Source organism: Heterocephalus glaber, unplaced genomic scaffold (genome assembly GCF_053883595.1).
Source record: "Heterocephalus glaber isolate CG9 unplaced genomic scaffold, H.glaber_assembly_v1.0 deba00001447, whole genome shotgun sequence".
NCBI lineage: Eukaryota > Metazoa > Chordata > Mammalia > Rodentia > Bathyergidae > Heterocephalus > Heterocephalus glaber.
In genome coordinates, this window is record NW_028258299.1 from 4,535,197 (window position 1) to 4,547,581 (window position 12,385).

Genomic DNA, 12,385 nt, shown 5'->3' on the forward strand with positions numbered 1-12,385 from the left:
TGGAGGATGTCTTGGTTTCAGTCCGATGGGACTAGGTGGCCATTTAAATAGAACGACTTGGGGACAAACTATGAGCTCCAGGTCTTCGGGCAGGAGTCCTGTCCACTGCAAAGCGGTTTCTGGGATTCTGGGTGCCCCTGCCCCTGGGTGAGGCATCAGCAGAAGGCACGAGTGCCCAACTGTGCAGGGGAGGTGCCAGGTGCAGGCGGAGCTGCTCCCCCAGAGGCAGGGACCCTTTGTGACAAGAACACCTCACCCCATGTCAGGGTCAGCCGAGAGCCGCGACGAGGATGTGGACTGAGGTCAGGACTAGGAGAGGGGCAGAGCGCAGCTGCTGGCCTGGGATTCGAGGCAGGAGACTCGGCTCCACTTTGAGGTTGGGGACCTTGGTTACGTGCCTGTCACGGGTGTGTGGCATCTCAACGGCCCCATGGAGAGGGCATTTAGTGGCACATGGCAGGTGGCAGCCAGGCAAGCCGTGCTCGGGTGCCCACCACGCTGAGGGTCATCAGCCCCAGAGTCAGAGTGCTGTGGTGGCCTGAGCCTGGCCTGGGAGGATTCAGACTCTGCTGCGCATGCGGGTCAGGCCCATCCTGGCCTCCGATGTTCTCAGCGCCACCCTCATGCTGCCGCCTCTTGCTGTCCCCGCAGAACCCCGACATTGTCCTGGTGCACTACCTGAACGTGCCGGCCATTGAGGACTGCGGCAAGCCCTGCGGCCCCATCCTCTGCTCCATCAACACCGACAAGAAGGAGTGGGCGAAATGGACGAAGGAAGAGCTCATCGGGCAGCTGAAACCCATGTGTGAGTAGCCTCTCTGGGGTCAGGCCAGCCGGCGCCATCAGCTGGGGCCAGAGAGGTCCTCGGGGGCTCTGGGGGGCCTGGGAGTGGAGTCTGTACGACGGATGGAGAAAGCGAGGTTCATAGACACAAAGGCACAGACGGAGCCAGGGCGGCCCCAAGCAGGAGAGGGGCAGGGGAGGAGGGCAGGGCTGGGACACAGGTCCAGCCTGCGCTGCCCTGCCTCCCCTCGGCCCCTGCGCAGGCTCTGGGCCCAGCCTCCAGGCCCCGGGGCCACCTGACTCCTGGCTGGGTGGTGAGCGGTTGATGGTAATTGAGCTGGATTTCATTTTGTTAGCAAAGTGATGCTTTCTGAAGCATCTGTCAGGTGCAAATCATTGAATGCAGAACGGCGTGTGGATCCAGGCCACGGAGGCTCTGCCAGTCCCAGTTTCCAAGGCCGCCGTGGGGACCCTCAGTGGCCTCTCCTGCCCCCTGACACCTGGGCCTGGCAGAGCAACCCCAGGTCTGCCTGACCCCAGGAGAGCACAGGGCTTGTCTAGCGCTGGACAGGGGCTGAGGGCACAGTAGTTTTGAGACACAGGCTGTCATCGTCAGGACCTCAGAGAGGCTGTGTGGGTCACCTGGGGCCAGGACCACCCTTGGAGCTGGTCCAAAAGAGGCCGCCGCTGTCAGGCACCACATACAGGGAGCCGTTGGGATGTCCTTTCCTGGGGACCTGCGGTGACCAGCTAGTCCTGAGAGTCCCCTCCAGGCTCAGATGGGGGGTCTGCCCCCCGCTGGGGCTGTGCTGGGAAGGAGGCTTCTCGGGGCTACACTCGGAGATGGCGCTTTCTCTCCTACCTTCCTCCTGCCCCTCACCCCGGGGCCTCGGCCCCTTCCCTGAGACTCTGCCCACTTCCTCCTCACTGGAGGCCGGGGACCCCGGGCCTGCTCCTGGGTGCACCTTCCTGTCTCTTCCTCACCTGGGCATCCCTCTCACCTTCTGAACCCGCCTCAGCTTCCAAGCCTCAGCCTACGTCCCCTCTGGTCATAGGGGCCTCTCAGACCCCCCAGGAGGATGCCAGACAGAATCAGCCCCCAGGAGCTCCTCCAAGTTCTGCAGAGGGTCTGGAAGCTGAGGAAGCTCTGGGGCTAAGCCCAGGCCACCTGCTCCCTGCATGGCCAGGCACACAGTGGCCCCTAAAGTCCCTGCTGAATCTGAGCAGAGAGGGGCTGCACTGCTGTTCCCCAGGGGCCAGAGCACCAAAGCCTCCTGAGGCCCAGGCCCTGCAAGCTGAGGCAACCAGCGGGTCTGGGGCTGGGAGTCCTGCATCCAACTGCGCCTGCCCAGGTGGCTTCGAGGGGCGCAGATCAGCACTGGACACTGGGTTCTCCCACCCTCCACACCTGCTCCCCTTCCTTCTGGGCAGGGTCTCAGCTGGGCTACAGCAATGACCCAGCCAGGGGAGTGGGAGGAGCCAGAGCTGAGAGTCAGGAGGTGGTTTGTGGGCGCTTATCCTGGCTGTGAGGCCACCTTGCTGTGTGTCCTCTGGGCCAACCACTCACCCTCTCTGAGCTCCAGTGCACCTACTGCAGAAAGACCCCAGAGGCCTCTGCTCTGAGTCCAGCAGCTTCCAGCCAGCTCAGTGGGGCCCCACGGCCCCAACCTCCAAATCCCAATGTCCAATGCGCAGAGGCTACTGGGAGGAAGTCTTGTCCCGTTTCCTGGGAGGTGGGGACACTTGGGGGCTTTAGGGTCACCTGAAGAAGCTGCCACTGGAAGGATGATGCCCGGGACCTTCTTTTGGGTCCTCAGTCACTGCTTCCAAAATAAGACTTCTGAGAAGGACTCTTGCATAGAAAGGGTGGCCGGAGTCCAGGTGCTCCCATCACCTGTCAAACCCTCAGTATCACTGCTGGGGCCAAAGCTGAGCCCCAGAGGCGTCTTCAGTTAAAAAGAGAACTCTTCACCCTGGACCCCTGGACCTGCCATCTTTTCCTCTGCCGTTACCAAGAGCTGCTCCTCCCATCCCATGAGCAGATCGGGGCCCGGTTGCTCCCGAAAGTCCCCATTCCTGCACTGGGAGCCCCCGGCCGGCCCTGGCAAACGTGCATGAGCCCAGCCTGGCCATGGAGGTGCTCCCAAGGGAGGGAGGGGGCTCCAGGCCCGGCAGCGCACGCCACAGCCCGGGAATCGGCCCCCACGTATCAGATGCCATAGGGCTTGGAACACACCCAGGGCGCAGCCAGCCGTGTTCGCTCGGAGGTGGAGGGCGCATGGAGCCAGGCAGCTGGCCGGTTCCAGAAGCCGCGTGCCGCCGGCATCAGAGCCAAGCACATTCGCTCTATCACATTTTCACATAAATCACACTCCCTCAAAGACTTCACAGTTTGATTTCCTGATGTTTCCAAATGTCTCTGCCCTACAGCAGAGTTGCCAGTAGTTTAATCAAAATGTTGTGGCGAAGGGAAACTGATCCTCAGCCTCCACCCTGCCTGCCACAGGATGGGGCCTCCTTGTCCTGGTGCCCCCCGCTGAGCCGGATTCATTCCCAGAATCCACCTTGATTCTCTCATCTGTGCCCTTTGGGCAGAAGAGGGCTGCTCTTCACCCTGCAAGCCAGGAATGTGTCCTCCAGATAAGAAAGCAAACATTCGGGAAAATCGGGATGTCTGGGAGAATTCCCAATGCTCTGAAGATCGCCCTGGCTTTTACAATCCCTCTATCATAGTTGGAATATGAGTCCTACTCATGTGGGGAAGACCGAAATAACAATGGCTTAAATAACATAACGTAGAAGCATATTTCTCTTTCACGTATTTTGCAACTCAGGGTTGACAGGGCTTCCCCCTGGCCACAAGAATCAGCCATGGAGCCTCCTTCCTGCTGGTTTCTCACCGTCCTTAGGATGTTGCCCTTTTTTAACGGCCCAAGCTGGCTGCTCCAGCTCCTGCCATCACAACTTCACTCCAATCATCGAGAAGAAGGGAGGAAAAGGCAAACGGCGAGCATCTCCCCTTTGAGGATAGGGCCCAGAAGCTGCACACATCAATTCCATTTGTCATTGGCAAAATCTGTCCTGTGATTGCCCTTAATTACAAAGCAATCTGGGAAGTGAAGTTTGTGCTAAGCACGCATGGAGAAATGAGGATCTGCATGTGAATGGTGCAGGGTTGGTGGAGCGGAGCTCTGCCTGGGGTGACCCTGTAGGCATCAGGTTTCTGGCTGGGTTGGGGGCCAGGGGAAGATTGCATGGGATCCCATCCGAGGCCCAAGTGTGCGGGCCTCAGATGAGCTGGATGTGAAGCTGAGTGTGCCTCACCTGCAGGCGCTGGGCTCTGCTCCAACGCAGCTGCTCCAAGAGCCCCAGCTTGGCGCCCGGGAGCCCCTAGTGTGTGCCAGGCTCTGGGCAGGTGCGGCCCCACCCCCACACCACTCCGAGGGGCCGATCTCTGGCAGAGCTCTGGGCCTCAGTAGTTCTGAGCAGCCGGGCCGGCACAGAGCCTTCCCCACTCAGCTCTGCAAGGGCCCTAGGAACCCCACGGGGTCGGGGCCCACGGTCCTCAAGGAGCTCGGCACTGTGGCTCTCTGCACCACCATTTCCCAGAAGGCAGGTGGTGCCAGGGCACTGGCCAGAGGGGGCATAGGGTGTGGCTTCTGCTCTCATCCACAGCCTCCGAGTGGGGGCCTTACCCGGCTGTCCACCCGCCGGGCCCCAGGGAGTGCTGGGCTGGCCAGATGGCCCTGCATTGCCACACAAGGCCGTAGTCTCTGCTGCCTTCCAGTGCCCAGTGGTCACCAGGGCCCCCAGCCGCCTCCTTGGAACCCGCAGGTCACCTGCCCGGGTCCTGGACCTCAGGGCCAGGTGTCCTTGGCAGCACCAGAGAGCAGGCAGAAGGCTGACCAGGGCCACCTGTTCCCATGGCACCACCCCATAGCCGTGTGTCCTAGGAGGCCACACACAGCCGGACAGTCGCACAGTGGGGACACCGGGGATCCTGAGTGAATGCAGCACAGGGAGGCTTGGCTTCCCAGCCTGCCCAACACTGCCCTCAAAAGCCGCAGGCATCCATCCTGGGTGAGACCAGTGGCCCTCAGCCAGGCCAGGGCACACACCTGGCACTGCCCCTTGAGAAGTGGCTCAGCCGGCTGGAGCAGCAGGGAGCATGTGGGGAAGAGTCACAAAGGGGCATCCAGGGGACTCCAGCCGTCGTGAAGTCCAGTTCCTGCCAACTGGGCAATTGCCCCAAGCTGTGCCCTGGTCAGGGTGGGCACTGAAGGCCTGCGGGTGGTCCCTTGGACCCACCTCCAGCCAAACTGGCCCAGCACCACCTGCAGAGCTCCTGCACTGGGCCTGGGGCATGACGGGCCAGGTGGACAGAAGCCCAGGCCCCACCCTCCAGGCCATGCCCAACAGCAAACACCCAAGGGACAGCACGAGGCAGAGGCACTGGCAGAGAACATGGGGCACATGCCTGGGGACTCAGAGCAAGGAAGGCAGGATGCTGGGGAGGTCCTGAGGGAAGGCAGACCTCGTCCTGGCCTTGAGGAGTATGTGGGATTTGGAGGACACGAGGGCATACAAAGTGCCAGGCCAGCTGTAGTGTCGCCCTGAATCCACCAAGCCCCAGAGAGAGCTAGCTAGAGAGCAAACCTAAGGTGTGGCACTGAGGTGATATGTGCATCCGGGCTGAAACGTACAGGCTGGCGGTGGGTGAAGAGATGAAGGTCACCTTGTGCGTGAGGGGGCAGATGCACGTTGCATGGAAGGGGACGAAGGTTAGGATGGTGAACGGGCACAGCTACGTGGAGTGTTGAGCGTGGAGGGATAGAGGCCAGGTGGAACGTGGGGAAGTAGAAGTCATGTCGACTATGGGGTGAAGGCCGCATTGAATGTGAGGGGTTAGAGGCTATGTTCAGTGTGAGGAGATAGAAGCCATGTTGAGTGTGAGGGGAAGAAAGTCATGTTGAGCATGGCTGATGAAGATCATGTTAAGTCAAGGGACGAAAGCCACACTGGTGATGGAGGCATGGTGACTGTGGACATGGAGCCCACAAGAGGGTGGGTTTGAGGGTGCTCTTATGGCTCCTGGTTGTAACAGATAACAGCCCGTTACCCCACACGACTGTGTGCTGGAGGAGCTGGGTCTCAGGCCCTCAGCAGACTCTCAGAAAGAGTGCTTTCCAGCCTGAGACTAGGAGAGCCAGGCCAGTAAGCCACACACACAGCGGGGTGGCTGGGGCAGGGCCCCACCCTGCTGAGCAGGGGCCACAGCAGCAGGGAGCCAAGAGGGAAGTAGGGCACCTACAGCCCCCCTCAGCCTCCAGGGCACCCCTCCTGCTGTCCCAGAGGCCCTTGCTGCTGCCAACACCAAGCTTTCCGAGGCAGACTCTATGCCTCTTTTGTTTTCTCAGAATTTTTCAAAGACCAAAGATTCAGAAGCGGGGGGCTGTGTTTATTTGTTTTGCTTTTTTGCTTAGATTGTAATCCTGGTGATTATAGAATATCAAGAAGTAAAATCAACAAAGGCTTTCCTTGCTGGGCCTCCCAGCCTGTTCCTTGTCAGTTAGTGCCACCTGGTGGCCAGTGTTAGCAGCAGGCTCAGTGCTTCGACCCAGCGTCCCCCAGGCCTGGGACCTGTGGTCTGCAAGGTGGTGGGGGCTGGGGGTCCTGCCCTGCCATTCTGGAATGGGAGCTCCTAGAGAGGCTGGAGCTCGCAGAGCAGAGCCCTCGAGAGAGACACCTGTCCTCCAACTTCCCTTCCCTTCCCTCTCCTACTCAGTCCACTCTTGTCAGGTGCCACCACCGGGCTGGAACCTGGGGAAGGAGGTCAGCAGTGCAGAAAGTCACAGAGGAGCTGTCCCAGAGCTGCAGTGTTGGGGAGGTGTCATTAGGAAGGCTCCCAGTTTCCCTTGAAGGCAATCTCCAGGTTGTCACCTAGGAGTACAAATCTCAGGGCAGGGACCGACCGAGGCACCTTGAGTCACGAACAAGCTAGGGCGTCACCCCTGGGGCTCAGAGGAGCCAGCTGTAGTGTCACCCTGAATCCACCAAGCCCCAGAGAGAGCTAGCTAGAGAGCAGTCATTCGCCTGGGAACCAGGTGCTGAGATGGTGGGGCTGTGATCTGCCAGTCCGTAGCAGCAGGCCCTAGGATCCTGGGCCTCAGCAAGATCCCCAGCTGGGGCCCCGGGATCACACTCCCTAGAAACCCAGCCCCAGGGCAGACTCCAGTGAGAGACCAGCCCGGGAGCCCTCCCCTGGACAGCAGGGTCAGTACCCACTGGGGACCACCGGTCTCTCTGGGAGGCAGACACTGGAGGCATCACCCAGTATTTTATGGAAACTGCCCGCTGGGGGCATTGTAAATATGCACAAAAAACTGGGGACAATTCCTGGCCGTTCCGGGCCTCTGTGGCTTTCCCTAGGCTGCAGGTTGAGATCTGCTACCCTAGAAGATTCCTCGGGTTGCAACCGAGGTCTTGGTGCAGGACGCAGTGAGCTCTGCCAGACACTTGTTGATCTGCAGCATGAGAGACCCCAGAGTGTTGATCCTGATAAAAGGAAGCCTCTCTGCCTCCATCGGGCTGAGATAGCAGCTCAGCCCCCTTAGGGCAGAAGCCCGGCTCTCTGCCTGTCTCCTCCGGTAGAATCAGGGGAGCTCAGGGACTGTCCACAGGACCTGGAGAGGAATTCCTGGTGCGCTTTGCAGCTCCCTTGAGCTCGGAGGTGCAGGTGCAGAAGCAGAGAGCAGGCAGGGCAGGGCAGGGCCCTGGTGCCCCACAGGCCCCTGCTTGTGCCAGGTCTCCTTCCCCCAGCCCGGGACAGAGGTTCAGATTGGGACTGGCTTCCTTTGCTTCCTTCCAGGTTTGTTTTGCAAATGTTCGTCTTCCCCTCGGGCTAGATTCTATGGAGCTGAGGTAGCCTCCAAGTCCAACTGACAGAGAAAAACTTTTGATTTCCTATCTCCCAGGCTACTTTCCCCTGGGGCTGCTTGGGTTCTGGCTGTGGACCCCCTGCAGTCACAGACTCCTTCCTCCTCAATTCCAACTCAGTGAGGTTTTTCAGAGTGGCCTCAGTGGCAGCCACTCGGAGCTGACTCTGAGCCCTGCTTGGCACCAGCAGAGGGTCTAGCTAAATTTGGAATTCTTTGCTAACCTTGAAATTCCCATATTTTAAGTCCCTTTTTTTAAAACTTGAAGGCTCTAGACCACATAGGTGTGGAGAGGCAGGCAACTTCCCCTAGGTGGAGCCTGCCTTGCTGCATGCATTCATCACCTTGTCACCCGAGGGCAACTGAGTGCCAGGTCCCAGAGCAGCCTTCCACGAAGCAAGATGAGAACCCTGCAGAATGCCGCTCACTCCCTGCCCCCAACCCCCAGTGGCTGGGAGGGGCTGGACAGGCAGCTGGCCACTCCCACATCCGACCCTGCCACCCCTGCCCCTGAGCCAGGCTTGGAAATGTGTGTGTTGCAGATGCCACGTGGCTCCGGGCGGGGTGTGAGGGAACCTCAGAGGCGCCTTCACTCCCCTCCAAATGATGTTTCTGACATTGCTAAGCAATCCCTCAGCCAAGGCCACGTTTTATGTCACTGAGCACCTTGTAGACTCCCCAGGAGGCCAGGCTGGAGGCCGAGGGCAGCTAGCCACCTGGTATGACTCTCCCGACCATGGAGTATCAGCGGGCAGCCGAAGTTCCTGTCCCTACTTCACCCCCGAGGTCTGTCCCACCCCAACAAGGTGGACAGGGGAAGCCCTCCACTGCCAGCATCCACTGCCTCCAGCCTCTGCTCTGCATGGCCGTGCCCCTGGCAAAGTAGGGGATCCCAATGGCCCACGTCCCCACAGAGACTCAGCAATCTCAAGTGCACTTGGAACAGCGCACAGGTCCTGTACACGCCTCGCCACGCCACACCACGTGTGCACACCCCTCACCGACCCCTCCGCCTCTGCACCTCGAAGTGAGATTCCTGCAAATTCTGTCCTCAGGACCAATAGGAGGTAAAAGTTGAGCGGTGAGATGGGGAAATTGAATAGTGTGTAGGCGTCTAGGTATGAGAAGTTAAATCTAACGAAAATTTCATCCAGTTGAACCAGGAAATCAGAAGCAGGGCCTTTATTCCTGTCAACAAGAATGCAGTGAAAATTAAACCAATGTGGCTGCCATTTCCCAGTGACCTTGTCGCCATGGCGACAGCCTTCCAGTGTCAACAATTTGCAGGAATCCAAAGGGGTTCCTATCCACTCCCTCAGGGGCTTGCAGCTGCCTCCCTCTCCCATTGCCAGCGTCTGCGTGGGTCATAAGTAAGGTGGCCCCACATCCAGGATGGCCTGGGAGCGTCGCCATTTATACCATCGCCTGGACAAAGAATCACAGTGACCCTTTTCCGTTTCCATGGTGACATGGTTTGGACAACAAGCCAAGCAGTCACCTCTTCGTGGGCCTTTCTTGGGTAGCAGGAAATGGGATGGAAGTACTGGATGCACGCAGGCTGAAAGGGAGGAGGGAATAGCCCCCCACAGTCTCACGATGGGGGCAGTGCCACTTGTCCTTGTCACCTGCTTCCCCACAGCACCAAGAAATCTCTTCCCATGCAGAGAAAGGCCAAATGTTGACTCCAGCAGGTGCTGCCTGTGCTGTTACTGTGGAGACTGAAGCTTCAGCCAGACTCCCCCATCCTCCTTCCAGAAGTTACCGCCTGAGGAGTGCAAGGGACAGCCAGCCGCTCCCATCAGTGCCTGGGGCAGCAGGGGTCTGGGGTCATCCTGCTTCTCCTCTGAAACTCTTTTCCAATCCCCCTCCAAAGCCTTCCCAGCCTGACTTTCCGGAGCAGAAATCTGGGCCCCGCACCCCGGCTCACATCAGTGGTCCTGTGGATACCACCAAGTCAGAGCCCCACTCAGCAGGTGTCCTGTAGTCCCTCGGGGAACGATGAGATGTAGTCGGTGAACAAGAAACTGGCACCCATTTTTAAGACGGGGAAGCCGAGGCCCAGGGTATCAAAGCTCTGCCCAAGACTGAACCCCAGCCCTGCTTCCCAGGTGCCTCCGGACATGGTGAAGAGGTGCACCCTGCCCTCGGGAAAGCACAGCCCAACGCCCTCAGGAACAGAGTCTGTGGCCTCTGCGGCCCCCCGTCTGTCTCCCAGAGAATCCCCTCCCTGGCCCCAGTGACAGGATGTCCAGGCAAGGAGGCCCTGTCTTGGGGCCTCATGCTGCGCCCAAACCCCCAATACCTGGGATGAAGCCTTTCTTTGGGATCTTTGTCCTTCTCAGAGATCTCCCAGAACCGAGGCATACTTCCTTCTCCCCCTTACTTGCTCTCCCCTCACCTCCTCCCAGCTCTCCCTGCACCCTCCGAAGCTACAAGGTGTCTTCCTGCACTGGTCAGGTGGCTGACCCAGCCAAGTGGTGCTCACTCGGGCCTGGTACCCACCTGGCCCAGTGAGGAAAATGATAAGAGAAGAGCCAGTGACTGTGGTGCTTCTGCCCTCTACCCACCCTGCCCTGAGTTGATCAGCTTTCTGTTGCTGGAAGAAAATACCTGTCACCAGCAACTTAAAGGAGAAAAGGTTTATCCTGGATCACGTTTTCAGAGGGTTCAGTCCATGGTCAGCTGGCTGTAAGGCAGAAACATCATGGTGGAAGAGTGGAGGAAACCTGCCTAACTCATGGCATCCAGGAAGCAGAGCACGGGGCATGGACCCGAGAAAGAGGAGCAGGGACCTAGTACTGCCCCAAGCTCACATCCTGTGACCCACTCAGACACATTCAGAAGTGTGCTTTACTCATGCCCTCAGCATTCCTCAACTCCAGAAACAGCCCTGCACTTTGCTAGGCAGAGCAGGTGGGAGATGGGGCTGCACCCCACTTGGGGAGAACCAAGAGAGGCCCAGCCCCAGGAGCTGAGGGAGGCAGGCTTCTCTCCAGTGAGTGGCATGTCTTTGCGTGGTGGGACTCTCCACTTCCTGGAACGGTTGCTTCTCTCCTCCACTTACGGACAGCCATCGGCCTTTCCTCACCACCTCCTAGCAGATCATTCCCAGAGGCACACAGGTCAGGTCAGCGGGGCGGAAAGTCCCTGATGTCAGGCCCCTTGCACTGTGCACGCGTGTGCATGCACACACACATGCACACGCAACAGGGTGCATCTCTCCTGCGGCTGGGGGAGCCTGGACCCCAGTGGGCACCGAATCAGCCTGCTGGAGCCACCTGCCACGGTGCGAGTGTTTGTCCGCACAAAACGCGCTTTGAAACTTAGTTCCAGTGCAACTGTCTGAGAGACGGGAGCTCACGGGAGATGCTCCCGGTGGACTGGCGCCTCTCTAACAGGCTCCCTGCATGGGCTCTTCCTCTTCGCCCTTCTGCCATGCCAGGATGCAGCCAGGAGGCCTGAGCCAGGTGCCGCACATCAACCTTGGACTTCCTGGCCTCCAGGGCCTCGAGGAAGGGATTTCTGCTCATTGTAAATCACCTGGCCTGTGGGATTCTGTGGGCTGCACAGAATTGCAAGCTGCTGCCGTAACAGCGCTGAAGACTGGGGGCTGAAGCAACGGGAATGCGTCTCGCCTCTGGAAGCTGAGATCCAAGGTCGGGATGACTTTGGGGCTGGCTTCTGGGGAGGCCGCTCTCCCGGCTTGCTGATAGCCACCTTCTTGCTGCGTCCTCGTGTGGCTCCTCATGGTGCCGGAGCACCCGTCTCCTAAGGACATGAGTCCTCTGGGATTAGGATCCCGCTCGTTCATGTGACCTCGTGTGACCACGGTGACCTTTGTAAACCCTCCCAACCCCAACCCACCCACCCCCGTCTCCAAGTGCAGCCAGGCTGGGCTAAGGGCTGCAACCTATGGATTTGGGGGGTGCAACTCAGTCCAGCACAGGGGCCGACGGGGCTGCACCTGGCTCTGCTTTGTCCAGGCCCAGGAGGTCCGACTGGCAGCAGCGCCGAGCGGGCGAAGCCCACACCTCACCAGCCCCTCCCCCTCATCTCAATCACTCTCCTCCCAGCGGTCGGCCGCCTCGTGGGTAAATTGCTCATCGGAAGATGCTCTCCAATGCCTGGCCACATGCTGCTGTCATTGATTTCATTTTGATTATTCATATTAGCGGAGGCGCTGCTGCCTTGCCGGGTCCATAATTAGGGTAAACATCTCAAATGTCCCAGTCAGCACCAGTGTGGGCTGAGTGGCTCCAGCGACAGACACCCTTAAACCCAGCTCTGCCCACCAGAGCTCAACAGCCCAGTCAAGACAATGCAGTCCCCTGGCTGAGGCTGTCAGGACACCCAGCAGGCTGGGAGCACTCTAGGAGCCCAGCATCCTGCCTCCTGGGGGCCTTCCCGGATGCTCCTGTTCTGCAGAGGGCCATGCTGGGGCCAGTTTATTTCACCTCAGGCTCGCTCTCCTCTCTCTCCTGCACATCCCCTGTCCCAGCCTTCCTGGGGACACAGGGCCCTCTCCACCCACTGCCCAGCCCAGGGACCACCACCCAGCCCCGTGTGGAGTTGAGGGTCCCTCTGTCTGGGATTTTCGTGGGCCAGGCTGAACTCTCAGCCTCCTCCCAGGCCAGGTGGCCTCCGTCCCTGGAATAAGATACAGTGAG

At 59.4% G+C, this 12,385-nt stretch overlaps 1 protein-coding gene across 15 annotated transcripts in view; it reads left to right on the top strand.

Annotated features, from left to right (window-relative positions):
• The window catches only part of Camta1 (calmodulin binding transcription activator 1), a 777,226-nt gene that overhangs the window by 678,650 nt on the left and 86,191 nt on the right, over positions 1-12,385 (top strand). For all 15 annotated transcript variants that reach the window (XM_021243596.2, XM_021243595.2, XM_021243599.2 and 12 more), the window contains one exon: positions 652-805. In XM_021243596.2, coding sequence (XP_021099255.1) covers positions 652-805 — 154 coding nt within the window. The remainder of the gene's footprint in view (positions 1-651; positions 806-12,385) is intronic.